Source organism: Rhopilema esculentum, chromosome 4 (assembly GCF_057945365.1).
Source record: "Rhopilema esculentum isolate cy_ngs chromosome 4, ASM5794536v1, whole genome shotgun sequence".
NCBI lineage: Eukaryota > Metazoa > Cnidaria > Scyphozoa > Rhizostomeae > Rhizostomatidae > Rhopilema > Rhopilema esculentum.
Window position 1 is genome coordinate 11,240,432 of NC_142818.1, and position 19,061 is coordinate 11,259,492.

General features: G+C 37.1%; 1 protein-coding gene across 1 annotated transcript in view; it reads left to right on the forward strand.

Moving 5' to 3' along the window:
• LOC135690786 (uncharacterized) overlaps window positions 1–19,061 on the forward strand; it is a 97,758-nt gene that overhangs the window by 9,644 nt on the left and 69,053 nt on the right. The window contains exons 2-17 of the mRNA XM_065208444.2: window positions 1,223–1,268; window positions 4,262–4,343; window positions 5,159–5,259; window positions 5,499–5,701; window positions 7,320–7,338; window positions 8,569–8,664; window positions 9,404–9,733; window positions 10,452–10,799; window positions 11,097–11,435; window positions 11,751–11,918; window positions 12,046–12,222; window positions 12,863–13,036; window positions 14,503–14,697; window positions 15,103–15,231; window positions 15,887–16,039; window positions 17,519–17,692. Of these exons, the coding sequence (XP_065064516.2) occupies window positions 1,223–1,268; window positions 4,262–4,343; window positions 5,159–5,259; window positions 5,499–5,701; window positions 7,320–7,338; window positions 8,569–8,664; window positions 9,404–9,733; window positions 10,452–10,799; window positions 11,097–11,435; window positions 11,751–11,918; window positions 12,046–12,222; window positions 12,863–13,036; window positions 14,503–14,697; window positions 15,103–15,231; window positions 15,887–16,039; window positions 17,519–17,692 (2,734 nt within the window). The remainder of the gene's footprint in view (window positions 1–1,222; window positions 1,269–4,261; window positions 4,344–5,158; window positions 5,260–5,498; window positions 5,702–7,319; window positions 7,339–8,568; window positions 8,665–9,403; window positions 9,734–10,451; window positions 10,800–11,096; window positions 11,436–11,750; window positions 11,919–12,045; window positions 12,223–12,862; window positions 13,037–14,502; window positions 14,698–15,102; window positions 15,232–15,886; window positions 16,040–17,518; window positions 17,693–19,061) is intronic.

A 19,061-nucleotide genomic window follows, 5' to 3' on the forward strand; every position in this document is an offset into this window, starting at 1 on the left:
TCAGAGTTGTGTCACAATAGCCTGTTTATTGTTGCTGTTGTTGTTGTAAATTTATTTTGATTCGAAAAATCGAACATAGCTACCAATTAGTATATTGAAGTAATTATAGATACTAAATTAAAGATTAACTTGCAATTACTGACAAATTCTGACAGGTAATACATTTGCAATTCGGTCCGTCCCATTGTTTAAACGAATAAGATTTTCTTAAAATTAATTAGAAAAAACTAATAAAAATTTTATTATATTCTTATTATATTAAATTCTCAACTTTTCTGTGGATTTCAGATCGTTGGGTAGGCCATTCCAAATCTATGGCCCGATTGACATTAGACTTTTGGTTCCAAATGTTGTTTGATCAGGTCTAACATGGGCTAAGTTATTTGGATTTCTTAATGAATAATTTGACGAGGATCTCCAATAAACACAACATAAATGTATCAAACACATTTTCTCATCCTATACATAAATCTACACTTGCCTGATTCGACTCAGAATCCATACGATTAAAAATAAACAACTAGGTAAAATGTATGAACAATATACGAATTAGTTGATTATCCAATCAGAATACGATAAGCGTGTTAGGGTGTAAATGAATTAAACTAAATACTTTGTTGTTTGATCTATGTTCTGACAACAGTGTCAGACGAAAGGCTTAAATATGACTCATGTTTGTTTTTTCAAAGGCTTTTTGATACATAAACTCATGTATAAAATGCAAACTCTCAGTCTCAGTTCTCTTATTGCTCCAAAAACCGATTTTCGTTTACTTCCTCAATGATTGATTCTAATTTATTCAAACGTCACTCGCGTCCATTGTCTTTTTACAACAACCCCCCCCCCCCTCTCCCCACTAGCAATATTTGAGAACACGATTCAAAACCTTATTATTCTTTTTTATTGGCATAATATTATTTTGCCAAAATGATCACGTTTATCATTTAATGGTAGTTATAGATATTTTTCCTTTATAGCAATTTATATTCACACAATAGTATTTAAAATGAACTGCTTAGGTTGGCAGGTGCAACTTAGATTTTTAAGTTTGAGCATGAATCAAAATATATAGAAAATGTAGAATGCATTTGAAATCTAAAATGAAAACTCAAATCTAAGAGTACAATTTTGAATCGATAGCCATATTTTATAAAATTCAATAAGGTTTTTAAGAACTTCTTTTGCTTTGTTTTTCTCTAATGAATTCTTTTTTCTATTGCAGAACCAAAATATTGACTATTATCGACGACACTATCAGTGTCCTCAAGGTAAATCCTTTTAAATGTATGAGCCCTGTTCACACGATACCGGATTCATTTCGTATCGGATCGCTATTCATATCGGATAGTCCTTCTGTTCACACGATGAAATTTGAATCCGATACGCTCCGTATCGTTTTTACGGAGTCAAACCATTCCGCTGTGAATGTGGAATGGAATCATATCGAATCGCTTTTGAGCTCGTGTGGACGCATGAATCTGATACGGTTTCGCCTCAGAACCTCTGTTTCGAAATGGCAGCTTCTTTTTCAGGGTTTTAAAAAACAGTTTGGCGCTCTTTTCAAGCAAAACAATGAACAACATTCCACGTTGCTATGCAACTGCTTAAAGACAATAGATTTTTCGGAGCAGTGTTGAAGCGTAGCGTTACCGTGTAAACAAGAGTGAATCCGATACGAAATGAATCCGGTATCGTGTGAATCAACGAATATTCATTTGTAAAAATACAGCAGAAGGTACCTAATGGAAATCTGCTATGACTGCATATAACCTAAGTTCTAGAGGTATTCCTTTAACCTTTTTCAAAAAATGGGAAAATTATTTATGCTTAAAAGTATAAAAAGTTGTATCAAGAACACGAGACAGCGCAATGGTTTAGCTTTGTTTGTCAGCTCGTAAATTTTTTGTGAGGAATTTTTCCAGAACTTTCAATCAATTGAGCTTTTTTGAACCACTTGGCTTCATATCCATCGTGTGTCTTCAAGGAAAGTTGTGAAAACTTTGCTTTTCAACATCTGTACTCCGAAATCTTTCTTCAATTCCAAATTTTACTAGTTGCCGGTTTTTGGTCAGTCTTAATATCTCTGGATAGCCATTCCAAAATGGCTCCGGTCAATTCCATGCTCGAAATATCTTTCATAAATGTCTCAGATTTCTAAGATTCTATTTTAAGTAAATTATTTTAGTGAAATAAACCCAAATCTCTTATATTTACCTGTGGTTTGTAAAGCTCAAGACCAATTGGTCTCTGTGCTATTAAAATGTTTCAAAACTTAGGATCATTTTATACGTCATGCCATACCGTTCTTTATCTGAAGAAATGCGGTTCGGCATTGGTACGACAACTGGTACGACTTGGTTTTATACAGCGGTGCTGAAGCTGCGCCGTTCCGTGTCAGAGCTTTACCATCCCATGCGCCACAGATCGACCACAAAAAGAATATGCATGAAGTCAAGTTGTGTCAAACTTTTGCTAAAATTGTCAAACAAATCCTTACCCACTTACTGAGAAAAAGCTCTCAATTCTTTATAAAAATGCGAAATTTTCTGTAGAATTTCCGGATTGTTCGTCAGCGTTTCGTCAGTGTTCGTCAGAATATCTTATAGAATAAATAACCAGGACCTTAGCAACTCCATGCCACCCCCTGGATATAGAGAATACCAGCTGTTTGCCACCCGGAAAATTTTGTCTCCAAAATTTTTTGATGGGGTCTGCGTCGTTTTCATTGCATTGTCAAAACAATTGGAGTCAAGCAAACATTTTCCGATAGAAAATTGCTTATTGGGGCTTTTACTACCGACTGTAGGACTCGCTGTAGGACATACAGGTACGAAAAATTACTGTACCCAAGGAACCAATCGAATGGCTCAAAAATTTGCACACGGCCAGGACAGATGTCGGTTAAGCGAAATGTGTCTCAAAATTTTTGTATTTACTTTGGTCCCTCTTTTATAGCCAAATAAAGCTATGAGATGGTAGAAAAATTGTTTGCCGATTTTTGACAGGGTACAGTTTCAAGGGAAGGTGAATTTGAAAAGTCTGAGACACACTTTGGTAGCTTAGGATCTGCGCTTTTTGCTGATATAAGTCAGATTTTGATACCTCAAACGCAAGGGTACAAAATAGCTTTTGAAGGTGGTACACTCATTTAAGCAATAAATTTGTTTGGAAAGTATCATTTTACAATATTTGCCAATTATATTAAAATTGCCACGTTGGAATTGCCACATTCTTGTGCATCGAATGATGTATAGCTTAGGCCTGGTTCAAACGTCGCGCTTCTCATGTGCCAAACCTAACTCGAGAATTAAGTACATGAGGGGCGTGTCGTTTGAATCAATTTGTTACGGCAGATTTAGTTAGAAGCAGCAGACTAGTTTGGATCGGCAGAGCTTGCCGAGCTGCACGGCTCCAGCACGGCACGGTTTCAAGCGTCGAACTTGTCATGTACCGAACTCAATAAATAATCTTTTTTAACTCATTTTCCTTCCCAGAATTCATTTCTTTCTTGGAGGGCGCATGCGTTTCAAACAAATATTTGAGATTGCGTGCCTTAACCAAGATACTTCATGTAACAATCCTAAAACCCATTTGGCGCGACATGATTAAGTTCGACGTTGAAACGGGAGTCGCGCTAAACATGCTCAAGTGTCGCTCCAAGCAGAGTTAGGTTCAACACATGAGAAGTGCGACATTTGAACCAGGCCTCAATCTGATTCCGTTAATAGTTTGGCTTTTAGGGATTGAAACAAAATATCGTGTCAAAAACTCCTCTTTCTCAAAACCTCTCTGACTCTCTGACTACTGAGTAGCTTTGTAATTTATGCGACAGTCTTGTTTCATAGGCCTAGTCTGTTAAACTGACTACAGCTCTTTCAAGTAAGTTCACCAGAACGAGAATAAGGTGCACTGGACCAGACACTCTATTATTTTATATAGTGAGTCTGGTACCCAGGGTAATTGTATGCATTCCTTGCATATAGATGTCGCTGATGAATCAATCTCTCCTTTTCTTTTTCCCAAAGTTCTAGCCTCTCGAAGGTTAACATTAGGACTTTGCAAATATCAGCTCATGTATCAAGTTAGCTGTTAGTTGATTGATTGCACAATTTCACTATTACCAATTGCTTTTAATGCCAGGTATCTAATGGGTTGAAAAAAGTACTTTTTCTCTCAAGGATAGAATGAGCAGGGTCCTAAAAGGCCTCAAATCTAATGAAGCAATGCATGTTTGACGATTTTGTCCTTTTCAATTTTTAAGGATGGGTTCAGAGATGCAACCGATGCTACTTATATGTCAACCAGCCAATGCAATGGCTGGGCGCCCAATATTACTGCAGAAGGTATTGAAGTCGTCGCGTTATTTCTTTTTTATCGAACTTTGTTCTTTTTTTATGTGTCCAAGGAATCGGTTTGACTTAGCACCTGCCCGATACTTCACAACAAAACTGTTTGACCATAAATTCCACTTATCGAGCGACTTATAAATTCGATAAAAAACTAATTGCTGTAATGTTATGATACTAATTTTCTGAGAGACAAAAAAACTGCGGCCCTTTTGATGGTTAATGGATTTAGTTCCGTTTTAAAATTAATTTTGAACAAATGTTAAAACAGTTATTGAGCATTGCTTATTTTCTCTTCTCAACAGCCATTCAAAATTTGTTTTTGTTGTAGACTAATGTTGAAACCAATGTTTAATAATGTTAAAAAGTGATGCTTTTTTCACAGATTTTTTATGAAGTTTTGAGAATACTTTATGGTAGCAGAGATATGCATTATTAAGTTTAGTCTACCTTTCTGGTTTGGTTTTATTCCAGAAAAGTGAAGGCGAAAAGCGAAAACTCAAACAAACCCTAGAATACCCTCAAAGGTCTTTGACTGTTTCGTACGTTTTTGTTATACAAGCAAGCCTTTATTATCCCACTCCAGGGCGGCAGAAAGGCAGCTCAGGGACTGAGGTGATTTATTAAACGTGCCCCTATTAAAATTCTATGTGACCATGCAATTCCGTCTTTCTTAGCACCAGAGAAGCAATTGACAAAAAAGCTGTTAAAGGACTTTTTGCCCCGCCTAACCCCATCTCGACGCTCCTTCCGAACTCTCATTCATTCTCATTACCTGCTGTTTTAATAATAGCATAACTGTTCGTCTTTAGTCTTGGGAGTGATTTGGTCACAATTCGTGACTGGGCAACCAACTACTTCATGTTCCGCATCGTGAGGTATTTCGATCGGAGGCGAAGAACAGTATGGATCGGTAAGATTCCTCGTTTCATTTGTCTTAGTCTGTTTTTATTTTTACTCTGTGAATCTATGTCACATAATTGGGATCTGCCTATTTCGCTAGATTTGGATATTTCTGCTCGTGTATATGTTTGAATTGTCCTTGTACAATCAATTAACTAGGGTGTGAAGAAACAATGAGATACAGAAAATTCTCAATTTCTATCATTTTCATTTACTGTATAGCATTAATTAGCTTGCATTTTTAACCAGGTGCTAACGATCGCAGAACCGAAGGCACATTCAAATGGTCTGATGGAACTAGAGCTAACAAGTACAGTTTCCGGTGGTTTGCTCCGGGGGAGCCTGATGATGAATCCCCGGGCCAAGACTGCGTCGAACTGCAAACGCGAGGAAGACGCAGATTCTTGTGGACAGACAATTTCTGTGAGGACGAGCAAACCTTTATCTGTCAGGTATGCTTTAGTTCCGGCTTGTGACACACATTAAAAATAGGCCTCTTGATAAGCCTAGACGAGCTTCTAGTCATCTTGATGGGCTACCTATCATCATCAGTCGATTTCACTGTATTTTTTTGTTTGGTTGTATAAAAAAGGAAAATTTAAAAAGGGGAGAAAGATCTAAAGCATAAGTTATGGAGGCTCGGTTGTTCCATGATAGAAAAGTCAATTGTCCAACTTTGTTAGAGCCGTGTATTTGAAAAATAACACTAGGGCGATTTGTTATGGAAAATTGCCCAAATTCAGTGGTAACGTCACGTCACCCTTTGTTTAGCCAGCAACTTGTTTATTTAGCTAGAAACGATGCAGTTGGGCATCATGCAAGTCTTCAGCATTGTTTTGTAAGCAAAGGAGCTCCCTTGCTCATAAAGTTGCTGCAAAGATAATGTACACTCACCCTATTTTGTAACAAGGGGTCGAAGAAATGCACCAAAGCACCCTTTTTAGATGACAACGTGATGTCAACTAGCTCAATTTTGCTTACAATTTTTAAAATTTTCAAAACTAAAGCAGTTTCAGGTTTAGGGCTAGAAGAATTGACATTACTAGTTAACTTCAAAGAGATTACTATCTCTATGGTTAAATTAAAGAATTATCAATAATAAGCTATAGATTACTCCAATATTCAAGGTGCGATTTTTTTTGCCTCAGATAAGGTTTTCCAATAAACTTTTCGTCCTAATACATTTTCGTATTGTTTATGCTTGAAATGCAGATTTTATCACGACGAGAATTCTTATTTTTGTTTTAAACCTACTATTTGCCTTAAACAAATGCTTGTTTAAACTTTTTATATCAAGCTTATATACAATTATCATTGTAAAATGGTAGAAATGAAAGAGCACTTATGATACATTTAACCGCAAAAAATCGTTTAATGAGAAATTTGTCACCTTCAGTGCAAATCACGGTTTGGTACGGAATTAATGTTACGACCATTCGCGTCATTTTTTATCACTGTTTGTTCTCGGCACCAAAAATTGATCCTTTTTATGCAATTATTGCACAGGGAGCTGAGGCAAAAAATTGCATCGAAAGAGCCTTTTCCATAAATGCCAGAAATGTTTTTACCAAAGAAAAGAATCTGCGATGTATGTTTAGCGCCCAACAAATCCCCTCTGCAGTGAGTAATTAGACACGGGGGTAATTAGGCGTCACGTGGCAAATTAAAGCTCATTTTACTACTTTAAACGTATTTCTACCTAAAAAGATATACTATCCTTCATATTCCACTGCTAAGATAAAATTTATTTGATTAACAACGTCATTCCAGCCACGTTTCTTCTCCGCAGAGGATAAGCAGAAACTGTTCCTGATTCAACCCCCATTTTACCCCAAAAACAGCGGCAAATCCCCGTTTATCATCTCAATTCAATATCACCAGTTGATAAAGAGCTCGAAACTGCTATCCAAAATTTCCCCGCCCCAAAGTGGTACTCCCCGCCATTTCCGTCAGGTCTATCTCCCATTTTTGGATTATACCCAATATTCCACTACCCATGAACTTTTGAAAAATTTTTTTGTCTATAGAAATTGTTTAAACGACAGTTAATTCCAGTCATTTCTTTCGTAGGTCAACGCTTGTTACAAAGGTATATTTTTGAATTAAATTTTCTTTTTCTTTTTTAGTGAACATTCATCCTCGAAGAACAAGAACAAATGTGAAACTTATTTGCTATGGATATATGATATGATATGATATGTGGCGTTGATTTGGAATCCCTTTGAATAAGTTGCAAGGCAAGGGCGGGCCAGAAAGCATGGCAAAAATTAAGGCCATTGATCTTTTTAGACCGTTGTACTGTTGTACTCAGAGGCGGATCCAGAGTGAGTTCCTTGGTGCACAGAACTCAGTCAGTTTTCCAACATACAGCTAAAAATAGTGTTGCCTGAAACAAGTAATATTTAAATTACGAATTTTAACCTAAAAATTCTAAGTTTCTCAGTCTCTTCAAAATCTTGCCAGTTTCTTCTCTGTCGTGATTTGGAAACGATTTTCCAGACGCTGTGGAGGACAACAGCAGTCATTCCTAGAACTCGGAAATAAACGTTTTGTGCCTCGGAAGTGAATGAATTGAAAAAATAAACTTTTTGTTTGGAACACGGATGGAACTCAGTCAAAACAGCATCTGGAACTCGGAAATGATACCATATTTGTAAGAGAGCTGTACAATGGCCCGTAGTTGATTGGCTACCTATCGTTTCCGTTTTATTGTGGAACTGCAAAACATTGAATTCAAAATGGCCACTGCAGATGTCTTATACTCACGACCATCGCAGCATTCTAGCAGATTATTAAGCGTTTGATAAAACCAGGAGATATCGTTAATTTTCCAGGAGTGTTAACTACCTTTGCTTTAAATTGCCGTCTTTGATGGCACGGAAAACCTATGCTCAGACGGAAAATCATATTTTGATGAAGAGGCTGGTGTCTACGGAGGCAAAACAACAAATTACGAGCAAAACAAAAGGGAAAAACTTTGCTGTGGCATCCAAAACATTTTTCACAGAGGCACTGTTTTTTGTCGGAAAGAAATATAGAATCTAAGATTTATTGAGTAGATAGTACCTATCCCGCAATGGTACCAAAATGCATAAATATGAATAATAATGTTGTCTTTCGCACAATGATCAATGCATTATCTGAAAGACCCTAGCCTTGACCTGGAACTCAGTCAGGTTTTTTGCTGGATCCGCCCCTGGTACTTGTTACGGAACGCAAAAGCGAAACAAAATATTGCAGCTTAAAAACTAATCTTTCTTTAGTTGAATCTAATGTGAATTGTTTTAGGCCATTTCTCAAATTATGTAATTGTTTGCAGGGCAATTTCGATGTGACAATGGAAAGTGCATTACAAAGTATGCGGTGTGCGACCGCGTCAATGATTGCGGAGACAAATCGGATGAGAGAAATTGCAGTGCGTGCCTGTTGTTTTTTAGACTTTCCCAAAGTCTTTTTTTCCCTTTAATTCCTTTATTTTATAATTAAAAAATGCCAATTTGCATGATCGTTGTCAATTTTTTTAGAAACATTTGACACGTAGTTTAAAGTTGGTGGTTTCATATCTTGTCACAATTTATGACTAAGAAGAAAGATATTTTTGAAAGAGAAAGAGAGGTGTTTTGAAAAAGATTTTTTGAATCGCCTTCAACTTACTGTTGCCATTATAGTCCTTATTTATTAGCTTAGGCCTACCACTACATATCTGTCAAGAAACCCCATGTATTTTCTTAACGCAACAGGCATTATTAAACAGATTTAAGACGTTTCAAGGACTAGTTGACTTGCCTCATTGCTCATTTGTATACGTCGATATTGTTTTATATATAAGCGGCTTCAAGGCATCAAATTATTCCCATTTTCAGAGCATTGACTGGATTTGAATTTCAACCGTAGCTAAACGCATCATCATTTTCGCTAATCATTTTAAATCTATGAATAAGTCGTTGTCTTTTGTTAATTATGTTCTGTTGTTCTGGATGCCAAACCTATGTTATTTTTAACCATCAGATTTAGCTCAGCCCCCCCCCCCTGGCGTCCCTTCGCTCTATGCCTCCGCGTTTACGTGATTAACAACTTTGCGGATTTTAATTCTTTCGTTTATAGTGAACAGCAATGAAAGATTCAGATGAGTGTGTGTTAAGTTTTCTTTTTAGAACACTGCGGAGGGAAGCTTGAAGGAACAAATGGCTCTTTTATGTCACCAGAGTATCCCAAGTTTTACCCATCTGATTCAGAGTGCACTTGGAAGATCACGGTTCCTTTGAAGTCAAAAGTGGAACTGTCATTCAAAGAAATTCACCTGGAGCCTGGGTTCGATTATGTTGATGTTTACGATGGGCCAACCTCGTCTTCAAAGATCATTGCTCGATTGATGGGTCTAGGCAAGGTGACGCCTTTGCTGTCATCTGGTAACCAAATGCTGGTCCGATTTGTATCTGACAAAAACATCGAGAAGAAAGGGTTCTTGGCTGACTACAGCACAGGTGAGTGAATTTCAAACAATCAATCGTTTCTTTTGCTTATTATATCCACATAAAATATTATAGCTTTGCATTATCCTGTGCAGCCTATTAAAAATAATACATATTTGGAAGCTAATATACTGTGCAGCCTGAGTTCTTGGAATTGTCGCGAGAAGGAATGGCGTCGAAAAAAAGCTCAGCTACCACGCATTTGCATGTCAATATATTTTTTAATACTTTCTGCTTACTGTCCAGATGAAGGGTGAACTTAATTGAGCTCTACTTATTCGGCCCTTTGAATGCCGCTATCATATTCACCATTTGGTCTAGTCTGCCATAGACCATTATGATTCTATCATGAAGTTTTTCATTGTAACCAATGTTGAGATAATGCGTTGGCATTGGACGGTTAAAAGTGTAAACAAGGATGACTAGAAGATAACGCAGCTTTGAAAACTGATTTTTTGCCAATACTGAAGTTAGTGCTTGCTGGGTAGTTGTTTCGGATGTTTCTTTTCGGATATTTTGTTTTGTTTTTTTGTACATCTCTCCTAGCATGAGCCCCGAAAAAGGTATCTTCGAGGAATAAAATATTTCACGTCACTTTGCCCATCGATAGTCATTTGCCACAAAATGCAAATGCCAAATTCTTAGAAAGTAGATAAATACTGTCCATTCTAGTCTGAATTGATGTGAGTTTCGTAAACCTTAAGGGTTCTGATTTCTTATCTTACTTCAGTGAACGACTCTTCCTGTGGAGGAGCATTGAATGTTGGTAAAGGTCAAATGCGGGAAATCATTTCACCAAAATATCCTTTACATTATCCAACAAATTCCAAATGCGCTTGGACGATTACTGCCGACCCAAACAGTGTACTGAGCCTCCGTTTTGTTGACTTTGAAACCGAACTTATCAATGATGTGGTAGACATAAGGGATGGTGTTTTGAGCACAGATAAATTGATCGCCAGATTGTCAGGCGCACAGACTGGTCAAACGTTCATTTCGACTGGAGCAGGACTCACGATGAAGTTCACGTCAGATCGCGCCAATGGTAGTAGAGGTTTTAAGGCAGTCGTGTACGGAGGTAGGTAGAATGCCCTTTGTGGTAACATAGAGCATATTGTTGATACAATGTTGGAATTTTCGTAAAAAGCTTTTCCATTCACTGCAATCTTAAGTTAGAACAAGATTCGTTTTCTAAATAACCCAGTAAAAAACAGCTTAAAATAAATATAATGCGATGATGTTATTGCCACCGCTTTCCTGGTAGGCCAGATGCTATAATTGCCATTTGAGTTTTGTAGCTTGTTTTTGCTCTGCAACTATATTTTCTGCCCATTCCTGATAGAGGCTACTGAGACTTCTATCATTTACCTTCCAGGTTGTAACATCGAACTTAATGCAACGAAAGGTGTAATTTCCAGTCCAGGATTTGGCTATAAAAACTACCCAAATATGTTAGATTGCACATGGAAAATCAACGAACCAAACGGAAGAAACATCGGCTTATTGTTTCATTTTTTCGACACTGAATTGGACTTTGATGTTTTGGATGTGCTGAATGGCAACACTGGTGCCTCGATCAAACGATATTCTGGAGAACTTGCGAGGCAGGCTTCGGAGGCCTGGATCCTAGCTACAGCTACGTCACAATTAGATTTTACCTTTAAGTCAGATAACAGCTACAGAAAAAAGGGATTTCGAATTTCTTTCTCCGTTGGTACGTTACAAGGTCGTGGGCACGTCGTCAAATCAAATCTCTTTTATAATTTCTATATCATTTTCTCGCCAAGTCACGTCTCTGGGTTTTATTACAATCTTAGTTCTGAGAATAGAGTAAATGACAGATATTCACCATTCCCTCCCTCCTACTCTTTTTTTAATGTCTTGACAGCTGTCTGCCATTTTGATGTCATTTCAGTTTTCCATGTTTTTAAGGTTAGAAATCTTTTTTAAGGTTGTCTAGTAATAAGTAGAATGTTGTATTCTTCTTTTTTGCTCACAATCAATCTTACTTTGATGTTTTGTTTGGTAGGATGCCCCAAGTTAGTGGTTCCAGAGCATGGATCCATAAGCACAGTGCAAACAAACTTTGGAGTTCGGGTTACTTACAAATGCAACAGTGGCTATAGGCTTAATGTCAGTGTGACAACAACTTGTCTTTTTGGAGGAATGTGGTCTGCGAAAGCTCCAAAATGCCAAGGTATTCTCCTCAATCACCTTGTAATTTTACATTAAATCAACCGTAATTTTGTCTCTAAATTTCTGAATCTGTTTTTGAACTATTGGTATTTTCTTGTCAATTAATTAAATGTCCTGTTTTATGACAGAAATCATTTGTGGTCCCCCCGGAATCATCGCAAATGGCGTTTATCAAATCGATGGCAGTTACAACTTCAATAGCACAGCAACATACTCTTGTTTTGGGGGGTACCAGTTGAACGAAAGTCGAGTTCGTCATTGTCAAGAAAATGGACTGTGGTCCGGATCTTTGCCAAATTGTATAGGTAAGCTCATTAACCATATTCTCTACATCTGTTTGTTGTTTTAGATATATTTTAGATTTTTGCTGCGGCGAGGAATAGGGGAAATAGTAGCATTTCAAACCTTTTCAAAAGAAATCACCAATTTTAGCAATGGACGCCCTAGAATCTCAAGAAAAAGTTCTTCAGCAATATGCTCCCCTCCGAAATATCGAAATTTAGTAGAAATGCAGAATAAATCCTGCCAAAAGCTTGTTGTAAGAGATATCCCTTTAGTCACCCCCCCCCCCCCGGCTGGTGGATGCCCCCGTAGCCTTTATATCCGTTAATTAAACATTGCATAATCTCGTAATTATGTTGTGTTCCCCTTGTTATGCTTTATTTAATGGTAGTTCTCAACCAAGTAACCGAAAAAGGAATATTTTTTCTCTAGTTTTATCTTCGGCTAAACCCCCCCCTTATATATAGCGCCCCCCTTGAATAAGCCCTCACCTAAAGATTCATTTTGCAAATAACCCCCGGGGGCTTATTCGAGGATTTACGGTATTCGAGGATCATTGTTAAGTTTCAAGGTTCACCTAATGCTACCCTGGGTAACCAAATGCAGGCGGAATGTTGAATGAGTATGTAATGACATCGATTTGATTGCTCACTTTCTCCCTAGACGTTGGTTGTGGAGACCCTGGGACACCTGCAAATGGAGCAAGAAGCACGAGCAATACTAATGTCAGTGCAGTAATGTCTTTTACTTGCGACTACGGATACAACTTGCACGGGCCAAAAACCATAATTTGTGGGGCAGAGGGAAAGTGGTCCGGACCAATTCCCACATGCAAACGTACGTATTATGATCATCGTTTTTATATAATTAAAGTTGGTTAAAGGGAGACTTCTCGAAATTATCATCCTTCAGTTCAAAGTTAGAAATAAACCACAATGAATAAGAAATATGCTGCTGATTATAGCTACTAAGCATTTGAGAACTTTTGCTTAAAAATTTTGCAACAGACAGAAGAGCAACAAAATCTTTTTGCGATTTTAAAAAAATTCTAGTCTCTTTCATCTAAGAATGGAATTTGTTCTAGACCAATACTTTTAATACCAGCTAAAGCACCCCCCCCCCCCCCCCATCCACTACTGTTCATGTATCAACTTTTGTGATGTAGTTATCCTGTTTGCCTTGACATAGTTGCTCCCACTTCAAGCCGAGATGCATTTCACTACCTGAAATAGCAAACGAGATTTTTGGGATTTTTAAAATCCCTATAATCTCTATAGGGATTTTCGGATTCTCGAACAGATTTGTTAGACTGTGAATAGTTTCTTTGCGGGTTCTTTGTCGATAGGGGAACACAATTAAAAGGCTTCCATTTGCTCGGTACCTTTTCCTTGTCCTTATTTCCACCTTCCGTTATTATTTCAGCAATTTTTAGCTCCCAGCTTTTTAGATTGTTGACCTAACACTGCCAATCGTTGATTCATTTTATAAATTTCATCTTGTATTTTCTTCATCTGTGTTTCCTTTGGGCCACTTCCCCCCTCAGCACCTTACCCTCATCATCTTAGAGAAAAAATCCAACACATGCAGCCTTTTCGCCATTCAATAAAATTACACGCTTTTTCTTAAAATAACACAGATAAGGAACCTACCTCAAGGCCTAGTTCCAAAAGTTCCTTATTCGTAGACCTCAAATCATCAGATTTTGGTACCAAAAGTTTCTTAATTGTTCCTTAATTTTAACTGCACATCAAGTGCCATAAAAATAGTACAGAAACAGGAAAAACATAAAAATTTTGAATTTTGCCTTTCCTTATGGCTAGAACTCAGGAGCAAACACAAAAAAAAGCCGAACACTATGAAATTATTCCTGAGGTATTTGAGTTATTCCCCACAATGCCCCACTACCCCTTCTTGAACCGTATTTATATACCTCTCAATTCCTTATACAGTGATCAAAGAAAATGGATTTTACAATTAATTTCGGGGAAGCCTTGTGATAAATGCGTTGCTATTGCCAAAGTGAGAAATATTGGCCTACGTCACTCATGTCTCAAATTTAACAAGGACCCTGGCTAAGACCTAACGATTCTTTTGTTTCATTCACTTTGCTTGTTGACAATTATTTTCAATGCTTAATAACACAATTGCAAAAGTGCAACTAAACTACAAATATTTCATCAAGTTTGACTTTCGTAAGTATTTTGAGCTCTTAATCATTAATTCATCGTGTATTTCCTATATTTACGTGAAATTTCAGACGGACTGAAGTGAATTGAATTTGTTTATAAATGTTTGCATTTTAGCTGTCTTCTGCATGGTCGTACCAGCACCAGTCAATGGAAAATACTTGCTAGGCCCGAACAGCACAGTTCCTGTTCGAATAAATTATGGAGAAATACTTAGCTTTACTTGCAATAGAGGCTATCGCATGAGAGAATCAGAGTCGATCATTTGCCAAGCTAATGAAACTTTCAACCACACTGCTCCTCAATGTTTTGGTAATTCGTGTTTTCACATACTGTTACACAAAACGAACTACCTACTTGATCTTTATTGGAAACAGAACTGTTGTTTTTTTCTCGTTTTTCATCATTTTTTAATATTGAATGATTTGCAAACAAGCAAACAAGTTTTGGTATTTGTCACCATTGGTATTCAATGCTTAATAAGAGGGCACAAAAGTTTTGCTTTTCCTATCTTTATTTGCGATCCAATCGATGCTCTTGGTGTTCTCGCATTTATTTATTTACATTAATCTTGCAGCTTTTCTATCACAAAGATATCTCATCTTGCCTGGAAAGCTCTTTGACTGTGCAGGAGTTTTTTACTCGAATTATATTTACGTGAGATTGTTTAGAAGCCTATAATTTTGCTAGATTCTCCATTATTCATTACGTTTATAGACATCAACGAATGTAGCAATGTACCTTGCAAAGGACCTGGAGCTTTCTGTACCAACACTGTTGGGTCGTACATATGTAGCTGTAGAGCAGGATACCAGAAAGTTAAAGGACAGGAGGACACTTGTGAAGGTTAAAAAGATTAACTTTATAGTTAAGCGAAACTATATTAAAATTTCTTGCGATTTTTCATTCACTGTCAAGGCCACTAATCTTAGCATGAAAACGTATTTTTGGCTTCGATACCACGGATCTGATATTATATAACAATGTTGGACTCTAAGAACTTTACTAAGAACTTTATACGATGTGTTTTCTTTCAGTTTATTTCTGCTTAGTTAACGTTTAATAAAAAAGTTGACGATGAAAATCAAGAAAATACCAACAATAGCAGATTCCAATAAGTAGAAAGTTTTTACCCCGCTGTGAAGCTTCGATTCTCTAAATAACATAACAGGAGAAAAGATCATTGTTGTTTTTAATTTAAAAATTATTATGTTTTGAAAACGTTTCAAAACTTGGCCTTTCTTAGAGACCTCTGTTAATTGTTTTCTTATTGTTAATTATTTGAGATTTATTTTTTTAAAGGCACTTTGTCCCGACGGATTTCGATGACTATTTAAAATCCCATTGGCTGGACTATCCAATAGACCTATTGTAACGTTTTCAATCGGCAAGACTTTCAGAACGTTTTCACGATAATGTACCCGCTGCAAGGCCTATTGTCAACATTTTTGGTCGAGAGACAGGGCAAAGTGCCTTTAAGAGTTATTCTTCTTCTTGATAGATATTGACGAATGTGCAGTTAACAATGGTGGATGTGCCCACAACTGTACTAATACAACTGGGAGCTATCACTGCAGTTGCTTAGAAGGATACTATTTGTATGATGGCAAGGAAAGTTTGGTTCAAGAAGTGACTGTCAACCGCACTTGTTTAGGTAAGCTGCTAGACATTAAAGGGCCTCTCTAGCCATGAAAAAAAATTATTTACTAAAATATAAGTATCTAGTGCATGTGTTATAGCAAAGTAATTATTTTTGCAAAATCCCAATTAGTTTAGAAGTTATAAGGCTTTAAAGTTGCACCTTTCCGAGAAAAAAACGACGACAAAAGCCGAATCAATTTGGTGACATTCTGACGTTACAAGCGTGAAAGAGAGCGGAGCTTTGCTGTATCCAAGATGGCTCTCCGAACTCAGCTCCTGAACGTCGGGTGTGTTTGCCATGCCATGGCTCTCTGCATTCTTTTTCAACAAATGATTAAATTAGCTTGGTTGGAATGTTTCTGTTCTCCGTGGTGGCAGGCCAGTGATGCCAGAGCTTCTCTTCAATCAGAGCCTTTACACCAATTGGATCGACTCTTAGTAAAGACTGCGATTCGGTACCCTCGAAACCTTTATACTTTGTGCTGCAAAATAACCGGCAAGGACATTTGAACTACAATTTGGATTGAACTGTTATACTTCTCCAGCTCTAACATCCAAGGCCTCATCAGGAATTTGGCTGTGTTCCCTTGCCATCAAGCCGTAAAATTTAATTCGTCTTTCAACTTTCCTCGTGAAAACATTCAACAGGCTGCTGATTTGCAGGACAGAGAACCCCAAGTCCAGTAGAAACGAAATCTGCAGCTCCAAAACGCCAAAAGATGGTCTACCCTGGTGTCCGTTATAGGTTAATGGCACCCTAGCCATTTTGCTGGCATCTTCTATCGACTTTCGTGCAGCTACAGCGTCTGAATAGATGCCATCAGGCAAGCGTGTTACTGAGTCAATGAAACTGATGGCATCCACAACTAAGTCAACAGTTATCGAAACATCACCAAAATCAATATTATTATTAGCATTTAAACTAGAACATACTTTTTCGATACATTGGCGTACAATTTCTCTGAGCTCTTCCATTGTGCTTTCAAAAGAAGTCATTTCAGGTCCTCGGGCCTATTGTGTCTTAGTACTCTTGATACTCTATGTTTGGTAGTTCCAGGCTCCTAGTAATACAAAAGGATATCAGGATACGACAAATTCTACCATGCTATGAAACAGGAAGTACAATTTTATAAATCAGGGAGTACCATTTTACAAAGATGAAAAATGCCATTTTATAGCATAGGAGTACCATTTCACAAACAACTGGTACCATTTTAAAAACAGAGGGTACCATTTTACAAAAGAAAGCGTACCTTTTTATAAAACAGCGAGTACCATTTTTCGAAACGAGGTACAATTGAATGAAGCAAAAGGTACCATTTGATGAAACAGAGGGTACAATTTCAGAAAACAAATGGTACCATTTTATAAATGCAAGGTACAATTTTACGAAAAAGCATTTACACAATTTTGGCGGTAACGGCACCCAATATCAGGGAAGCGGAAATAATCTGATTACTGTACCTCTAAAAAGTAAAGAAATTTTCCCTAGGTGTCAAGTGCCCACCACCACCACCCTTGCTGAATGGAATTAGAGCGTTTTCATCGATCCGATATCCAGCGCTTGTTATTTCTCAATGTAATGCTGGATATTTACGTACTGGGCCAAAAGAGATTCGGTGCTTGAAATCGGGCAACTGGAGTGGTGGCTATGCTACGTGTAATGGTGAGTTTAATTTATTCTAACCTTAAATTGTGTTTTGATTAAACAACATCTAGGGCTGAATCCAGTGGCGTAGATAGGAAATTTCATAGGAGGGGTGAAAAACTGAGATTCTCCGGCAAATATCTATAAAACATTTTAATTTTTTCATACATTTGAACAAAGTTCAGTTCAGTTTTTATATTCTAAAATTCCTCTACTACAATATCTTACTACAACTACATTGCAACTAATTCATACATTGCACAAAATACTGATAATAACAGGCAATAAATAACAATTACGTAAGATGTTGCTTGCAGGGGATTTTCTTTAGGAAAAGTTCTCTCAGTAGATGAAATAATAGAAGAGAGAACACCCCTATTTCTAATGTGGCTTTAAATGTAATTGATCATTTACACGAGTGACAGAATAATATATTTCGCTTTAGAATCTAATTTGATAGTTCTTTTGACAAAAAATGACAACAGACAATGATCTTTTTATATCCACTGGAATATTGTTTCAAAAATTTAGCACCAAGGAAATGCACGATCTGATATTTGATTGAAAAGTATTTTTGTATAAAAAATGACATTTCTTGTGACATGCTGTGTACCATATTGGTGAGCATTTGACACAATTTCAAAAATGTTGTGACACATATTCAAAACATAACGACATTAGAACTGACATAAAACAAGAGATATTAGAACTGAAACAACAATACTGGACAAAAGTTAGGAGACATTTGCTGTTATAATCATTTATTGCAAAAGCACCCAGCCCCCTGCCCCCATTATCAATGTTGATGTTGATTTTTTAGGTTTTCTTGCATCCACAATCAACTGCCATTACCCACCATCAACATTGACATTGGGGGGAGGGGCATACCACTGGTTTTGAGGGCAATTACACAGAAAATCACTTAAAAAGTAATTGTCTCATAACCTTTTGTCCAGGATTGAAGTCTAATCATTGACCCAAAGTCATGTGTCATAAATCATACTAATTGAAGATTTTACTGTCTTTTCTTCGCAAAAGGCATTTTTAAGTTGCACATCTTATTCAGAACAACTAAAGGAATCGTTCTACTAAAGACGGTCCTCTCAAATGAAACACTTGGATAAAGATAGAAAATAATGTTATATTTCCGACAGTAATTCTCTGACAAAATAGCTGTTTGGCTTTACAGGATGGTTTTTGGCTCCCCTGACCCCTCTCTTTTTACGCCACTGGCTGAATCTCGAAGTTTTCTTGGGCTTTTTAAAAAAATTTGGATGTGCATTATAACGTTGTTTAGAGCATTGGAAGCATCGCGAATCAATTGAATTGTTGCGAATTGTTTTAATTTAGAAGTTTGATAGCAAACGAGATATTCCATTGGCCTAAG